Raw genomic sequence first — 18,666 nt, forward strand, 5'->3', positions numbered from 1 at the left:
AGCCCCGCACCTATAAAATTTTGTATCCAAGGGCTGGTTAAAATTTTCTCCCAGGCCCGGGAGGAATTGAGACAATCTCCCTCCCACCCTGGGGAAGATGTCACTTGGGGGGAGGGGGTTTTCTGTCTCGTGAGGAATTACCGAAAAGGAACCCACTGTCTCTTCTTTTCCCATCATCCCATCGGTTTTGATCCCTTGGTGGTCTTTTTCTAAAAAATGTTCTGTTCCGAAAGGGACGCTTAGCGAACGTTGGGGCCAGGTTGGGGAACCCTTTCTTTTTATCACCTGCTTTCTGCAGGATATCGTCCAGAGTTTCTCCAAAAAGAAACTTGCCCTCACATGGGATTGAACAAAGTTTTTGCTTAGTTTGTAAATCACCTGGCCAGCTTTTTAGCCATAGGGTTCTACGCGCTGCATTCGAAAGAGCTGCAGATTTAGACGCTAGTTTAATTGAATTGGCAGAAGAGTCTGCCAAAAATGCCGCGGCTCCTCTAATCATAGGGATAGACTCTAATACTTTATTTCTGGGCACCCCATCCCTTAGCTGTTTTTCTAGGTTGTCAACCCAGATCATTAGGGATTGTGATGTGCAAGCAGCTGCTATGGCTGGTGTTAAACATCCCCCTGCCGACTCCCAGGCCCCTTTAAGAAAAGTATCTGCTCTCTTATCAAGAGGATCTTTCAGGGTTCCCATATCCTCAAATGGTAACGCAAATTTTTTTAGAGGCCTTAGCTGCGCGACGTCAAGTTTGGGGGCTTTATCCCATGAAATAGAAGCCTCCTCTTCAAAGGGATATTTCCTTTTAATAGAGGGAACCGATGCATTCTTTCTCTGGTTTTTCCCACTCCTTTTTAATTAACGCTTGAACGTTTTCATTAAGGGGAAAAACTTTACGCTTTTTTTGGCATAGTCCTCCAAACATGATGTCCTGTACTGTTTTGTCAGGACGAGGGTCCAATACCCACATCGTTGATCTTACTGCCTTTACAAGGCCGTCAACTTCATCTAGGGGGAAGCAATGCCGACCTCCACTCTCATTATCTGAAGAGGAGAAGGAGGAGTCCTGTGTATCTGAGTTCCCACTGTTAGAGCTGGAAGAATCCGAATTCCCATAAGGAATAGGTTCTTTCCTACTGACTTTCTTCCCACTTTTAGGGTATGTGCACACGACCGGATTTCTTGCAGAAATTTCCTGAAGAAAACCGGAAATTTTCTGCAAGAAATCCACATTTTTTTTTTTGAGTTTTTTTTCCGCTTTTTTTTTGCGTTTTTTTTTTAGCATTCTGCAAGCGTAATTAGCTTGCAGAATGCTAAAGTTTTCCAAGCGATCTGTAGCATCGCTTGGAAAACTGACTGACAAGTTGGTCACACTTGTCAAACATAGTGTTTGACAAGTGTGACCAACTTTTTACTATAGATGCTGCTTATGCAGCATCTATAGTAAAAGATAGAATGTTTAAAAATAATAAAAAAAATAAAAAAAATGGTTATACTCACCCTCTGCACACAGCCGATGTCCTCAGCGGCATCCGTTCCTATAGATGCCGGTGTGGTTCAGGACCTTCGATGACGTCGCGGCTTGTGATTGGTCGCGTGAGTCACATGAGCGGTCACGCGACCAATCACAAGACAGCGACGTCATCACAGGTCCTGAACCACATCATCTATAGGAACGGAAGAGAGAGCATGCACCGGAGAGGCGGGAACACTTCGGGGGCCATCAGAGGGTGAGTATAGGACTATTTTTTATTTTAATTCTTTTTTTTTTTACCAATTATATGGTGCCCAGTCCGTGGAGGAGAGTCTCCTCTCCTCCACCCTGGGTACCAACCGCACATAATCTGCTTACTTCCCGCATGGTGTGCACAGCCCCGTGCGGGAAGTAAGCAGATCAATGCACTCCTAGGTGTGCGGAATCCCCGCAATTCCGCATTTTTAATGAACATGTTGCTTTTTTTCCCGCGATGCGATTTTTTCGCGGAAAAAAATGCAACATTTGCACAAAAAATTCGGAATACACTGAAACTAATGGGAGGCATATGTAAGCGTTTTTTCGCATTTTTATCACGTTTTTATAGCGAAAAAACGCGAAAAAAACGCGAAAAATCCTGAACGTGTGCACATGGCCTAAAGGGAGTTAAACACAGTTTCCACCTCTGACTTAATTACGGATCGTAATTCAGAGGTGAAGTTTGGGGTCTCCTCACAGAGGACTCGTCCTATACAGGAGTCACATAGCTTCTTATCTCAAGATTGCGGTAAATCTTTTTCGCACAAGAGGCAGATTCTGTGTTTTGTCTTCCCCATTTTCTTCCTTCCCTAAGATAAACGGAGAAGGGGGAACCCAAATTATAAAAAGTGAGCTTTCACGAAGATCACTCACCAATCTGACGCAGCCACAGGTACCGGTTCTGGAGGAGGGGTAGGATCCTGAAGTGAGAGATCCGTAGGCGGTAGCTGGTTCACCATGCTGGAGTTCTTGCTATGCTGCGTGGAATGGCTACCAGACCAAGAACTCCGGGTGCCAGCAGAAGTTAATTTCTTCTGTGCGTCCGGCTTCGGTCACTGATCATGGCGCTGCTGCTGCTGTGGCGGCGGCTGGAGCTGCTGATCGCTGTCTTCCATGGTACTACCTTGGGACGGCATGCAGCAAGAGCTTCCATGTGCACCTTCTTTTTAAAGCATGGCGCTTATTATCAGCCCCTCCCCCTGTGGCTGCATGATAAAGGAAGCGTTCATTTTTTTTTTTTTTTTTTAAACTCTACTGCGCATGCGCGCGCAGTCAGGGACCCGGAAATGAAAAAATCCGGTTCCGGGGCAGCACCATCTTGGTGTACTCACTCACTGCGTGATCACCGGTGTCATGCGTGCCGCAGAATGCTGAGAGCCCCTAACTCCTATCCGGAGTGGCGGCTGTGCTTCCCCCCGCTCACGCTTTCAGACCCATCGGTCGTAGCCATGGCGGCCTCGGATACCGAACCAGCCGTGTCAGGGGCCTCCCCGCTGCCGGAACTCGGACTGGCTGGCTCCGGATTTCTCGTTCTCAGGTTCCGGTCTTCTAGCAGGTACCGTCCTAGAAGGTTCCCCGTCAGGGACAGGAAACCAAACTGATGCAGGGGAGAGGTACCGCCCTTTTATCCCATAGGTTTCCTGTCCCTGAAGAGCGGATCCCCTCTCTCTCTGGTGTGCTGTCATGGGCGACTGAGAAATAGGAAGAGAACCACGAGAGAGCAGTGTCCTTAATTCCTAGTGACTGGATCCTAGAGTAGGAGGGGGTGATCAACAGTGTCGAAAGCTGCAGAAAGGTTGAGAAGAATGAGCAGAGAGTGGTCACTGTTATATTTTGCTGTCAGAAGGTCGTTGGTCACCTTGATGAGTGCAGTTTCTGTCGAATGTAGGGGGCGGAAACCGGACTGTGAATGGTCTAGGAGGGAATGAGTGGAGAGGTAACGGGTAAGGCGGGAGTAGATCAGGCGCTCCAAGAGATTAGAGATGAAGGGGAGATTGGAGACTGTAGTTGTTTGAGCAGGATGGGTCGAGGGTGGGTTTCTTTAGAAATGAAGTAATGATAGAGTGTTTGAAGGAGGAGGGGAAAATGCCAGAGGAGAGAGAGAGATTAAAGATTGTAGTTAGGTGAGTTGTGAAGACTGGAGAGAAAGACTGGAGATGAGAGGGAATGGGGTCAGTAGTGCATGTAGTTGGATGAGAAGAAGAGAGGAGCTTGGAGACTTCTTCTGTGATGGGATCAAATGTGGAGAGTGAGCCAGGGGAAATGCAGGGAGGGATGGGAGTCACTGCACTTGGTGGCTTGTAGCGGATTTCCTGACGGATATTATCTATTTTCTCTATAAAGTGGGAGGCCAGGTCATCAGCACAAATGTCTGTCATAGGGGATTGTGCTTTTGGCCTGAGGAGGGAGTGAAAGGTGTCAAAAAGTTTCTTGGGGTTGTTGGATATTGAGGAGATCAGGGTAGTGAAGTAGGTCTGTTTGGCAAGGTGAAGGGCAGAATTATAGGTTCTTAACATAAATTTGAAGTGGATGAAGTCTTCTGGTGTGCAAGTTTTCCTCCATAAGCGTTCAGGACCCCTAGAGCGTCGCTGGAGAAATCGGGTTTGCAATGTGAGCCAGGGCTGTTTTACTCTGTGTTTGGAGGTTCTGAGGGTGAGGGGAGCTACTTGGTCAAGGGTGCTTCTAAGAGTGTTATTGTAGTGATGTACAGCCAGATCAGGACAGGAAAAAGAGGAGATTGGGGACAATGATTAGTGTAGGGAGTCTTAAAGTGTGTAAGGGTTAATAGCATGTAGATTTCTGAATGTGTGGTAGGTAGAAGTGTGCTGGGGTGGGCGAGGGATTGTGAGCATGAAGGAGAGAATGTTGTGGTCAGAGGGTAAGCGGTGAGTTATCTAGGTAGGAGATTGAACAGAGCCGGACAAAGACTAGGTCAAGGGTGTTACGGTCTTTGTGTGTTTCAGAGGTTGAGAGTTGTCAGAGGCCTAGAGAAGTGGTTAGTGATAGAAGCTGGGATGCAGATGTGGAAGTGGGGCTGTTAATGGGGATGTTGAAGCCTCCCAAGATAAGGGTTGGTAGTTCTTAGGACACGAAGGTCGGCAGCCAGGCAGAGAAATGGTCCAGGAAGAGGGTGGGTGAGCCTGGGGGCCGGTATATGACCGCAACGCTGAGGGAGAGAGGACAGAAGAGCCTGATGGTGTGGACCTAAAAAGAAGGGAATGAGAGTGATGGAACTGGAGGGATGACCTGGAAAGTGCATTGTGGGAACAGTAAGCTTTCGATATGAGGTAGGGTAGGAGTTGAAGTTGGTGGATGGTGGACCAGGGTTGGGGGAGATGTCCCCTGAAATCAGTAGGAGTAGGAAGAAAAAGAGCAAGTAGTTTTTGGAATTGTACAAAGTTTTTTTGTGCAGTGTGTTTGGGCAAGACGGGCTGAGGTTTTTCAGGAAGGTGAGAAGTGCATGACAGCTGTACATGGGAGAGGGAAAGAGAAAGGAGCTGATGTATATGAGTCGTGATGGGGGGGATGGGACTGTGAATGTGGATGGCAACGGAACACAGGATAGGAATAAAGCACATGGATAGAAGGGAGAGCAGAGTGTGGGTTACCTGACTCCTGCCCTGACTGGCTAAATGCCATGGAATAACTGCTTTATCTTGATACTTATCTTCTGGGATGCTTTGCTTTGGGGATGCTTGCATGCACCCCCACATGCGTGCACTCCTAAGGATGTTTCAAAATGTATAGACGATAATCCAGGCTCAGGAGAGATGGATTGAATAACACATGATAATTGCACTCAGACAGATCCTGGCTGATGACTGGATCATGCAGCCTTATAGCGTGACCCTGATTCATTGTAATGATGGCGGACCACACAATATAAGCAGTTTTTACCTTTTGTGTCCCTCTGTTTCCTTATTGACTGTAAGCTGGCCAGCAGGAGACTCACTCCTCTTATAACTGGTGAACTATCTTTTAATTTACCATCTACCAATGACCTATTAACCGGCAAGAGCAAGCGACACTACTCTATCCTCCTCCTCCTGGACCTGTCCTCTGCCTTTGACACAGTGGACAATTCCCTGTTGCTGCGGACCCTCTCATCCCTTGGCATCACAGACTTGGCCCTATCCTGGATCTCGTCATACCTAACTGACCGGACATTCAGCGTCTCCCACTCAGACACCAGCTCCTCACCTCGCCCCCCATCTGTCGGAGTCCCGCAAGGTTTATTCCATGGCGCTTTACATGTGAGGAGGGGTATACATAATAAAAACAAATTGAAAAAAGAAAGGGGTAGCCAACGGCAAACAATACCTATAGTATATCATCTGGGAAGATCAAATTATATATATATCAAATAGTAATAACTCCCAGTGAGAACTAATTTTGCCCTAATATTGGATTAAGACAGTTATCATAAATAACATACGAGGGGGGGAGGAGGAAATGAATCCAAAGAGATAACCTTATGTCTTTTATTAAAATTGCTTTATTTAAAGTGCAAGTGAGGAGGCAATGGTGACAACACGATCACCCAACAAATATCTAAAAACAGAAAACACACAAGACACCAGGAAAGAACAGCTGCTGACCCATAGCAGAAAAACATTAGTATAGCAATAAGCAATCAGCATAAAGGGTCAAATTTACAAAACCAGCAGGGTTATATATCCAGCTTCACACCAAAACACCTAAAAAATCATTAAGTCCCATAAACAGCAATGTCACAAAAGGTATGCAAACCAGTATAACATGATATAGCACGAGACTTAAGTAGGTGAGAGGAATGATAAATTAATACATCACCAAGGTATAGTATTTAGCAGATGCAGGATCCCGGTGTCCGCCCCGACGCGCGTTTCGGAAACCCTTCGTCAGGGGGTGCATAGTGCAGGATAGAAAATGTGCTGTATAAGTAGGCAAGACCCCGGAAATGAATATCGGCCGTAACCCGGAAGTAACCGCGTGTGTCATAGCAACCGCCGGTACAATACAGGGAGATGGCGCCATCCAGGTCATGCGGGTCGGTGCACGTGGGGCCCCACGTGGTCCGCCCACAACAAACACTGGGTCGCCATTCACCAACAATACAGCCGGCGGGCGCATGCGCAAAACGCTGCCAAATACGGAAACAGCCTAGAAAATGAAGGGGAGGAAGAAAAGGGGAGGAAAAAAGAAAAATAAAAGAGGACATAACGATCTATGATAAGTAGTATAACCAAACAAAAGGCAATTCTCATAATGCAAAGAGTTACCATTAACATACATATACATGGAATAATAGTAAATTATTAAATAGAACCATAGAGAATGACAAAACGTTATTTTATATCATAAAGGTGCATGTTATATTTCAATCAAACATGTATGACGTTCTCCTTAGTGCAGGACATATGTTCCATGGTAAAAAGTGGAAAAAAGGAGAAATATCCATATAAACAAATTCATGTATGGAGATAGTACAATAATAACTCTCAAAAAGTTATCAAAAGTCTCATAAAGCGGTTGCTATGACACACGCGGTTACTTCCGGGTTACGGCCGATATTCATTTCCGGGGTCTTGCCTACTTATACAGCACATTTTCTATCCTGCACTATGCGCCCCCTGACGAAGGGTTTCCGAAACGCGCGTTGGGGCGGACACCGGGATCCTGCGTCTGCTAAATACTATACCTTGGTGATGTATTAATTTATCATTCCTCTCACCTACTTAAGTCTCGTGCTATATCATGTTATACTGGTTTGCATACCTTTTGTGACGTTGCTGTTTATGGGACTTAATGATTTTTTAGGTGTTTTGGTGTGAAGCTGGATATATAACCCTGCTGGTTTTGTAAATTTGACCCTTTATGCTGATTGCTTATTGCTATACTAATGTTTTTCTGCTATGGGTCAGCAGCTGTTCTTTCCTGGTGTCTTGTGTGTTTTCTGTTTTTAGATATTTGTTGGGTGATCGTGTTGTCACCATTGCCTCCTCACTTGCACTTTAAATAAAGCAATTTTAATAAAAGACATAAGGTTATCTCTTTGGATTCATTTCCTCCTCCCCCCTCGTATAATAAAAACAAGTATAATAATCTTAAACAATACAAGTCATAACTGGTACAGGAGGAGAGAGGACCCTGCCCGCGAAGGCTCACAATCTACAGGGGATGGGTGAGAATACAGTAGGCGAGGATAGAGCTGGTCATGCAGCGGTTTGGTCGATCGGTGGTTACTGCAGGTTGTAGGCTTGTCGGAAGAGGTGGGTCTTCAGGTTCTTTTTGAAGGTTTCGATGGTAGGCGAGAGTCTGATGTGTTGTGGTAGAGGGTTCCAGAGTAGGGGTGATACGCAAGAGAAATCTTGTATACGATTGTGGGAAGAGGAGATAAGAGGGAAGTAGAGAAGGAGATCTTGTGAGGATTGGAGGTTGCGTGTAGGTAAGTACCGGGAGACGAGGTCACAGATGTATGGAGGAGACAGGTTGTGGATGGCTTTGTACGTCATGGTTAGGGTTTTGTACTGGAGTCTCTGGGCAATGAGGGGCCAGTGAAGGGATTGACAGAGGGGAGAGGCCGGGGAATAGCGGGGGGACAGGTGGATTAGTCGGGCAGCAGAGTTTAGAATAGATTGGAGGGGTGCGAGAGTGTTAGAGGGGAGGCCACAGAGCAGGAGGTTGCAGTAGTCAAGGCGAGAGATGATGAGGGCACGGACTAGGGTTTTTGCAGATTGAGGAATGAACGGATTCGTGAAATATTTTTGAGTTGAAGTTGGCAGGAAGTGGAAAGGGCTTGGATATGTGATTTGAAGGAGAGATCAGCGTCAAGGATTATGCCAAGGCAGCGAGCTTGTGGGACTGGGGAGAGTGGGCAGCCATTTATTGTAATGGATAGGTTCATTGGGGGGTTGCGTGAGATGGGGGAAAGATGATGATGAATTCTGTTTTGTCCATGTTAAGTTTCAGAAATCTAGCGGAGAAGAAGGATGAAATAGTGGACAGACATTGAGGGATTCTGGTTAGTAGGGAGGTGATATCTGGTCCAGAGATGTAGATCTGTGTGTCATCAGCATAGAGGGGATACTGAAAGCCATGAGATTCTATGAGCTGTCCAAGGCTAAAGATGTAAATAGAGAAGAGCAGGGGCCCTAGGACTGAACCTTGTGGGACTCCGACAGATAGGGGGCGAGGTGAGGACGTGGTGTGTGAGTGGGAGACGCTGAATGTCCGGTCTGTTAGGTATGATGAGATCCAGGATAGGGCCAAGTCTGTGATGCCAAGGGATGAGAGGGTCTGTAATAATAATGAATGGTCCACTGTGTCAAAGGCAGCCGACAGGTCGAGGAGGAGGAGGACAGAGTAGTGTCGCTTGCTCTTGGCGGTTAAGAGGTCATTGGTGACCTTAGTTAGGGCAGTTTCAGTGGAATGGGGTGACCGGAAGCCAGATTGTAAGCAGTCAAAGAGGGAGCAAGAAGAGAGATGGGAGGACAGTTCAAGGTAGACGTGTTGTTCCAGTAGTTTGGAGGCATAGGGGAGAAGTGATATGGAAGTGAAATACAGTATAATATATCCACCCATCATACAGTATAATACACCCCCATGGTCCATACTGTATAAAGTATCTGCCCATAGTCTATACAGTATAATTCATCCCCCCATGGTCCATACAGTACAACACAGCCCCCCCTTGTTCCATACAGTATAAAACATCCCGCATTGTCTATACAGTAAAATGCATCCCCCCATGGTCCATACAGTATAATACATCCTCCTATGGTCCATACAGTATAAAGCATTTGGAGCGCCTGTTAGGACCCTGGGGTACCCGGGCCGGGTCTGGTGGTCGTTAAAGGGGTGGTTACGGTGGCAGCGACCCGGTCCGTGGCCCTGGGCGTCCAAGTTAAAGGATAGGACTTTAAAGGGGTTGTTGTGAATAAAGAATAGAGTTTGTTCGTGATGCCACCTGTGGTATTCGGTCAGGGATGACCGACGATGCTTAAAAGGGGTCCACTGTGGTGATATTATGGCAGCAGGGATGGTATGGCTTTCCACAGGTGAAGCCTATTCCCCAGGGCTCCCGGTGTAGCAGGCAAAGATGACAGACGGTGTAGTGCCAGAAAGAATTAGAGGACACAAGTTTGTAGTCTCTTTACCTTTCACTGGTATAAGGCAGCCACAGTCCAGGGTACGGATCACAGGTGATGGTGAGGTCTGGCCAACTTGGAAGCAATTCAGAAATCCCCCTAGCCAGGTGGGTTTGGAAGCCTTCCTCACTGCGCTGTGTGGTAGTCCCTTGCTGCCTTAGGCTTCACACAAGGTCCTCAATTTCTCTCTGTCCCTTTAAGTAGGACACTACCCACATGGCAGGCAACTCGAACCTTTTTACAGATGTCTCTAGTTATGACTCCGGGCTCTATGTGCTGCTGTGCCTTCGGGTGTTAATGGAGGACAGGCGCTTGAAATCTCCTGCCCGCCGGTCTCTGCTGTGTGGCATGCTGTTACCCCCACAACCTCTGAATTCCGGCCTCTGGTTTCTGCGCTTCATCATGGAGGAAGATCAGTCGCAGCTCCCCTCCAGCTCTTTACTTCTCCTGTGCTTCTTCTCTCCTTAAAGTTTTGGAAATCATTTTGTATCCAAATCCGGCTTTAAACTTCTCCACAACAGTATCACGGACCTGCCTGTTGTGTTCCTTGGTCTTCATGATGCTCTCTGTGCTTCAAACAGAACCCTGAGACTATCACAGAGCAGGTGCATTTATACGGAGACTTGATTACACATAGGTGGATTATATTTATCATCATGAGGCATTTAGGACAACATTGGATCATTCAGAGATCCACAATGAACTTCTGGAGTGAGTTTTCTGCACTGAAAGTAAGGGGCCAAGTAATATTGCACGCCCGACTTTTCAGTTTTTGAATTTCCACAAAAATTTTAAATAAGCAATAAATTTCGTTCAACTTCACAATTGTGTTCCACTTGTTGTTGATTCTTCACCAAAAATTTACATTTGGTATCTTTATGTTTGAAGCATGATATGTGGGAAAAGGTTGAAAAGTTCCAGGGAGCCAAATACTTTCGCAAGGCACTGCATAAAGCACCCCCTCATTGCCTATACAGTATAATGCTTCCCCCTCATTATCTATATAGTATAATACATCCCCCCGGGGTCCTCAATACAGTTTTATCTGCACACAGTGTTCTAAAAAACAATAAAATACAATACTCACCTCTCCTCCCCATTCCTCCGCTGCTCTGGTCTCCACAGTGCCAGCTTGTCAAGTTCTGAAGTGTCGCAAATCTCAGCGTACAGAACCCCACTTAGTGACATCATGGCGCTGTGAAGTCAGATGCTGAGGAAGAGTGATGGGGGAGGAAGCATCAGCTGACACTCCCTCTTCCAACTTGCTTTCATCTGTATCGGCTCCCAGCAGATGCCGATACAGTTGAACTTGCTGGGTCTTCCTGCTCTGCTGCACAGTTTAACTGCGCACGCCGATACTGTAAGGTTATGTTTCCACGGTCAGTAAATGCTGCGGGTTTGATGCTGTGTACAGCTGCAGCATCAAACCCGCAGCAGCCAGATGTTACAGCATAGTGGATGGGATTTGAAGAAATCCCATCTCCACTATGCGTGCAGGGACGCCCCCGGGTTCCCTGAGGAGAAGGACATGCGGCGCATCTTTCGAGAATGCAGCATGTCTATTTATCTTGCGGAGACGCTCCATCTCTGCAAGATAAATTTCCCATCCAATGTATTTGGTGCCGTGATTCCGGACGGTTCAATGAACACATGCAGAATTATCTGCGTTCAAAAGCCGGAAGTGCTTTGGACGGAGCACACATGTGCTGCATCCAAAATGCTGCCGGTTCCTGACCGTGGAAACATACCCTTAGGCCGGGATCACACATACGTGAGATACAGCCGAGTCTCGCAGGTTAAAACCCAGCTCTGGCGCCTGCACTCCGGAGTGGAGTGTGCAGCCGCACAGCAATACATGGACCTGCACGCTCCGCTCCGGAGTGCCGGCGCCAGAGCTGGGTTTCACCTGCGAGACTCGGCCGTATCTCGCGTATGTGTGATCCCGGCCTTAGAGGTAACGTAGCTCCGGGTGGTCCCCCTCAGAGCGGGGGCCCAGGGCGGCCGCACCCTCTGCCCCCCTCTGGTAGCTATGCTTATGGCGCTATAGAGATAAAATAATTTTTATTTATAAAAACTCCTTTATGACTCATTTAAGAGCTCACAATTAAAGTGATGACCATTACTTACGTTATCATGTTTCTTAGAAGATACAATAGATTTTAGGTCTTAAAGGGAACCTGTCACCTACTTTTTCGTATATAAGCTTCGGCCACTGCCATCAGGGGCTTATCTACAGCATTCTATAATGCTGTAGATAAGCCCCCAATGTAACCTGAAAGGTAAGAAAAACAAGTTATATTATACTCACACAGGGGAGGTCCAGGTCCAACGGGCGTCGCGGTCCAGGTCCGATGCCTCCCATCTTCATACAATGACGTCCCCTTCCTCGCTTCCTGTCGCGGCTCCGGCGCAGGCGTATATTGTCTGCCCTGTTGAGGGCAGAGTAAAGTACTGCAGTGCACAGGTGCTGGGCCTCTCTGACCTTTCCCGGCGCCTGCGCACAGCAGTACTTTGCTCTGCCCTCAACAGGGCAGACAATATACGCCTGCGCCGGAGCTGCGGCGTGAAGACAAGAGGAGGACGTCATCGTAAGAAGATCGGGGGCCCCGGACCGGACCGCGACGCCCATCGGATCGGACCACCCCTGTGTGAGTATAATCTAACCTCTTCTTCTCATCTTTCAGGATACATCAGGGGCTTATCTACAGCATTAGGCTACTTTCACACTAGCGTCGTGCACTGCACGTCGCTATGCGTCGTTTTGTAGAAAAAACGCATCCTGCAAAAGTGCTTGCAGGATGCGTTTTTTCTCCATTGACTTGCATTAGCGATGCATTGCCACACGTCGCAACCGTCATGCGATGCTTGCATCGTGTTGCGCCGGCCCATCGCCACCAAAAAACGTTGCTTGTAACGTTTTTTGGTGCGTTATGCCCGTCTTTTCCGACCGCGCATGCGCGGCCAGAACTCCGCCCCCGCCTCCCCGCACCTCACAATGGGGCAGCGGATGCGTTGAAAAACCGCATCCGCTGCCCCCGTTGTGTGGCGCTTCCACAGTATGCGTCGGTGCGCCGCAATGTCGCATTGCGACGTGCAGTGCACGACGCTAATGTGAAAGTAGCCACAGAATGCTGGAGATAAGCCCCTGATGCCGGTGGGCACTTCCATTTTGGGGGTGACAGGTTCCCTTAAAACTACTGGAGGTTTTGCAGTGTGGTTGCACCGATCCACAGTGGCTGCAGGAGGCGCTGCAGAGTCGCCACGGTGCAGCAGATGACAGAGCAGCGCATGACGTTATGGCCGGGAGCTGGAGGTGGCTGGCAGCGGGGAGTTCCCGGGGCGGTGTCGGGGAGCTCGCAGGTGACGTGTCCGCGGCTGTAGGGCGGGCGCCTCACTGCTCGGGTGAATGAGGAAGTGAGAGAGCGCCAGCCCGTGTGATTCCACCGCTCCCCGCCTGACTGGCACCTGCTGCTCCGACTCCCGCTGCCCCCTGCGCAGTCCCCGCTGTGAGGAGGAGGAGAAGCCCCGGACATGTTCAGCTGGCTGGGGAAGGAGAGCGGCTCCGGCCGCGGCACTCAGGATGTCCTGCAGACGGTTACCGGCGGCCTGCAGTCCCTGTACACCGGGAAGCTGCTGCCGCTAGAGGAGCATTATCGCTTTCATGAATTCCACTCACCGGCGCTGGAGGAGGCAGACTTCAAGAACCTGCCCATGGTCCTGCTGGTGGGCCAGTACAGCACTGGCAAGACCACCTTCATCAGGTAGGAGTGATGTCACAGGTCCGCCAGCTAGGAGGGACGCCTGTGTTATGGTGACATCTCCATCGGGGGAGGGGGGGACACACTTGTGTCATGGTGACATCTCCATCAGGCGGGGGGGACAGTTGTGTTATGGTGACATCTGGGGGGGACATTTGTGTTGTGACATCTCTATTAGATGGGGGGAGGAGACACCTGTGTTATGGTGACATCTCCATCAAGCAGGGCGGGGAGGACATATGTTATAGTGCTCCATCTCGATCAGCGTGGGGGGGGGAGACCCCTGTGCTATGATGACATCTCCATCAGGTGGGGGGGGACATTTGTGTTGTGACCTCTCCATCAGGTGGGGGGACATATGTTGTAGTGTCAGAAAAGAACTCCGGCACACAAAAGGAATCCAAATGAATAATAAAGTTTATTGTAATCTTCTTAATATCTCATAATTCAAGAATTAAATGCAAGAATAGGATCTGCACACGGTAACAAAGCCAGATGAACGAATCAAGTATCAGTTTTTCTTATCAGGTATCAATTTCAACGTTTCAGCTGTCTATGAGCCTTTATCAAGATATACCTGTATCTGAAATGATATAAATTATAATTAGAATCCAAGTGCAGATGTCATATGAACGCAGAAAAATTAATAATAATAAAAATAATAATATGGCAACAGTTGGCCATAAATTACCCCTGACTCTCTCTGGGGTATATTGCATCCATATTATATTAACAAAACACAATGTATAAAAGTCTCTAGACATATACAAAAGTCCTACAAAGTAAGGATAGAATACCAGACAAAAGCTGTGTTCATCTTTGTATAAGAACATATGAATGCTAAAAAAGAAAGAAACTAATTAAATGCGGCAGGTTCTTGTAAGGGCACATAAACATATACCACTAGAATGCCCAGAAACAGCGTAATAGCAGAAACATAGGGCTAGACAGGTAACGGCCGCAATATTGAGTCCATAAAAAAGTAAAAGAAAGCCCTGAAATAATGGGTATCATACCTTATGGTGGCCAAATGTCCGGATAATAGGCCCGTGGTGCAGTGCGGTGAGAGCCGCATGTTTGTGCTTCTATACGTGGTGGTAGAAGAGCTTCCTTGTGACCGGGAGGTGATAGTGCCCAGTGCGCAGGCGCAAGTAATCGTGAAGCGCCGAGTCACTGAAGACACAAGAGCGCATGCATGAATTAACGAGGATCTGAGCCTGCCTGCTGAAAAGAAACAAAAAGAGAAGAATTAAAATAATAATACAAACAGCGTATGGTGTATCAGATTAAGTGTGAAAATAAGTATATCAATACAGTTTTCGGGATGATATGAAAGAATTGTGGGAAGGAAAAAAGGGGAGGAAAAAAATATAATCGAAAAATACAGACATGAAAAAAAAGAATCTCAGTACGAATTATAACCAATCTCCGTAGTAATCCAGTAGTCTCCACTATTATAAATAATATAAATTATGTCAATTACCATCAATAATACCAATGCTAATAATGTTACTAAGAGAAAGTATTAGAATCCATCAAAAAGGGCATCCATAATAGACAAGATGATCAGCTACTAGCGTACGACTTCGTATTTCCTATTAAGTCCCAATGGGGAGAGTGTTTGTAACTTGTCAATCCAATAGGCCTCACGTACCTTAAGTTTGCTGACCCTATCACCCCCCCTCCTGGATACTGGGATCCAGTCTATAACTTGATATCTAAGTTGTGCAATGGAGTGCTTGTGTTGGGAGAAGTGGGCAGGAATTGGTAGCAAGTTACGTGAGCACCGGATAGTAGATTTGTGCTGAGAAATGCGGTCCCTTATATGTTGGGTGGTTTCGCCAACATAACCGAGACCGCAAGGGCACTTGATAAGGTAGACCACATGTGTGGAATCACACGTCAAATGACCTTTAATAGGAAACCTACGTCCAGTTCGTGGATGCGTGAAAGAGTCACCCTTTGTGATGTTAGAACATTGCATACATCCTAAACAGGGAAAAGTCCCATTCCGTGGGGTACTAAAGACCCTCTGTGTCACAAATTTGGTCGACCCAACATCTGCTCTCACAAGATGGTTCCTTATATTATCTGCTCGTTTGTTACAAATCATGGGTCTGGAGCTAAATTCTGGAACATGTGGATAAGCATTTTGCAAAATATTCCAGTGCTTGAAAATACATTGATGAATACGCTGTTTAAAAGGATGAAATGTGTTCACCAAGGCTATTCTGGGAGTCTTTTGCGACCCAACTGTAGGTTTGATTGTGCAAAAAGAAAAGGCTATAAGAAGCCACAGCCAGCTCACCAATCCAGGCAGGTGCACGGAACATCATCTTGGACTAAGATGGATATACATAACGAAGTAAGGAAGGCGTTGCAGCTCCATAAAATTCAAATGCTTGCCTGAGCAAGCATTTGAATTTTATGGAGCTGGAACGCCTTCCTTACTTCGTTATGTAGGTTTGATTCCACTCTCAGTCAGGTCAGAGGTGGTTGGCGGATAGCCCCTGTCCTGGAATTTCATGTCCATTTCTTTGTCTCTGACGGCGAGTGGTTGGATTGGAGACTATTCTTTCTTGAAATTGATACCTGATATGAAACTGATACTTGATTCGTTCATCTGGCTTTGTTACCGTGTGCAGATCCTATTCTTGCATTTAATTCTTGAATTATGAGATATTAAGATTATTACAATAAACTCTATTATTCATTTGGATTCCTTTTGTGTGCCGGAGTTCTTTTCTGATATTTCATATTTTTCTCCTGAGCACCTTATTATACAGTGAGCACCCCATTTTTTTCAAATTTGTATATGTTGTAGTGTGCCATCTCTATCTGGCGGGGGGGGGGGGAATCCCTGTGCTATGGTGTATTATCTCCATTTTTTGATGGGACACCTGTTGTGCCATCTCCATCAGCGGGGCGGTGCACACCTGTGTTATGGTGCGCCATCTCCATGGGGGTGGACACATGTCAGGGTATGTTTCCATGATCAGTATACGCTGCGGATTGGACGCTGCGTACAGCCGCAGCGTCCAATCCGCAGTGTCCAGATGTTACAGCATAGTGGAGGGGATTTTATGAAATCCCATGTCCACTATACGTGCAGGGCCACATCCGGCTTCCCTGCGTAAATGGACACGCGGCACGTCTTTCTAGACCACAGCATGTCTTTTTATCTTCCGGTGATGCTCTGTCTCCTCAGGACAGTGATATTTATCTTATCTATAGGATGCGGTGATTCCGCATGGTTCAATGAACACGTACAGAATCACCATGCGTACAAAAGCCGGCAGCGCTTTGGACTGAGCGGACTTGTGCTGCGTCCAAAGCGCTGCCGGTTTGTGCCTGTGGAAACATAGCCTTATGGTGCGCCATCTCATCATTGCATGGGAGGACATGTGTTATGGTGTGGCATCTCATCAGGGCGTGGGGGGATCTCCATCAAGCAAAAGAATTTGAGGGACAATACAATCAGGCAGGAGGACCACCTATGTTGTGGTGCACCACTTTCATCGGGTACAGGGGGTGCCTCCATTTTAATATTTAAAAGAAAACGTTTTTATCGTTTTGGAGACTTCAACCTGTGATTGTCTTATCTATTGTTCTGTATCATTGAATTCAAGCATACTGCAGTGTATAGCTAAAATAACGATCTAGGAGGCCCAGCCTATGATCATGTAAGGCGGGTATTGGGCACCCAGAAGGTAGCACCCCCAGAACGATGCTCTATAAAAGCCACTGTCAGATTGCCAGCAGCATTTAAGGGGCTCACAGCTTAGGTCTGGTCTCTGCTATTACGGATGCCAAATGTTTAATACAGCAATTATCTGCCAGCTATAATGTGGACTCAGCTCCTGATGCCTGAGCCTGCTTCATTCTCGCACAGCTGATGTGCAACTTCCATGTACTGTGGCTGTCTGGAAGGAGTTAACCAGTTAAAGGGGGTATTTATATAGGTAATGCTCCTATAGAGAGTTGCAAGGACTGGTTTGTCTACTTTACTATGAGAGATAAGGGACTTATTGTCCTTTGTGATTAGGATAGAAGAAACACAAGGAGAAAAGAAACAAAACCCAGAATATGTATTAAACCTTCTTCAAAGTACTCCCATCTTATTTGGTCAGTATTTTACATCAGTATGTGTAAGCCAAAACCAGGAGTGGAACAATGAGGAAAAGTATAATAGAAAGACGTCACCACTTCTGCATTTATCACCCACTCCTGGTTTTGGCTGCTAGGTTCACATTGCGTTAGTGCAGTCCGTTCAACGCATGCAACGCACTCTTTTTTTTTTTTTTTTCTTTTTCTTTTTCCTCCAAGTAATTAAACTGGTATTGTCTTTCCTTAGTCTTATTAATCCAAGGTCTCGCTATCCTTTGATCCTAACTCTGTCCTGATGACTATGCCTGTGTTCTCAGCACTATTATTAACCATGTCCTTCAAACCAGGTAATTGTGAGTTTTGTATAATTATTTTCCGCTTCTGAACTTCCATGTTCCTCCGAACAGGAATAAACATTGTTAGTGTGTGACAGAGTTCAGGGTTTGTTTAGATAAATAGAATTACCGTAGTATTTATCAAGGTGCAGAAAAAGAGTGATCTTGTATGCCGACGTTCAGGCTCAGGACATGTTAGTCCTGAGGAGTCTAAACTTTTTGGAGGAAGGGGAACTGCATATATAAGCGTTTTTCAGACGCTGCCCTCCTTATCGTTTTGATGGTCAAAGGTTACCATTATGTGACTTGGTGTAGAGCTTTAGTTTCATTCTTTATTCACATCTGTCTCATTTGTCTGTCGGTGGATATCATTAGGACCACCATCACTGCTCTTTCAGTTGTTTTCGTCCAATTTTGTAGAATTGCATATGTCTATAAACAAAATTGAGAGAGGGGAATGAATTTGTCTTCCAAGCCCCCCGTTTTCTAAATGCTAACTTGTATAACAGTTTTTATAACTGCCATTACTTGTCCTGATTGAAAACCATAAAAGGCAAAAACAAACAAAATGAGACAAATTCGCTAAAGTCTGAAATTTTGGCAGAATTGGGCAAAGATTTAACTTGTAAACTCTTCTCCTATGGAAGATGCTTGGGGAAAGAGGAATGGAGCATGTTGGAGTTTAAGACGTCATGGTGTTGCCTCCTACCCACCAAAAAATAAGGCTAAGTTCAGACACAGTACTCTCCCCCGAGCACTACATGGAAGTTTCTGTTGGGATCCCCGATAAGCACTATTCCGACAGGAACAACATTGGAGCCGTTCA

The 18,666-nt window shown here is 46.6% G+C and overlaps 1 protein-coding gene across 1 annotated transcript in view; it reads left to right on the top strand.

The window, feature by feature from the left end:
- The first annotated feature begins 12,859 nt into the window (after window positions 1-12,859).
- The window catches only part of EHD4 (EH domain containing 4), a 77,310-nt gene continuing 71,503 nt past the window's right edge, over window positions 12,860-18,666 (top strand). The window contains exon 1 of the mRNA XM_077263987.1: window positions 12,860-13,401. Within this exon, the coding sequence (XP_077120102.1) occupies window positions 13,172-13,401 (230 nt within the window). The 5' untranslated portion in view covers window positions 12,860-13,171. The remainder of the gene's footprint in view (window positions 13,402-18,666) is intronic.

Source organism: Ranitomeya variabilis, chromosome 1 (genome assembly GCF_051348905.1).
Source record: "Ranitomeya variabilis isolate aRanVar5 chromosome 1, aRanVar5.hap1, whole genome shotgun sequence".
NCBI lineage: Eukaryota > Metazoa > Chordata > Amphibia > Anura > Dendrobatidae > Ranitomeya > Ranitomeya variabilis.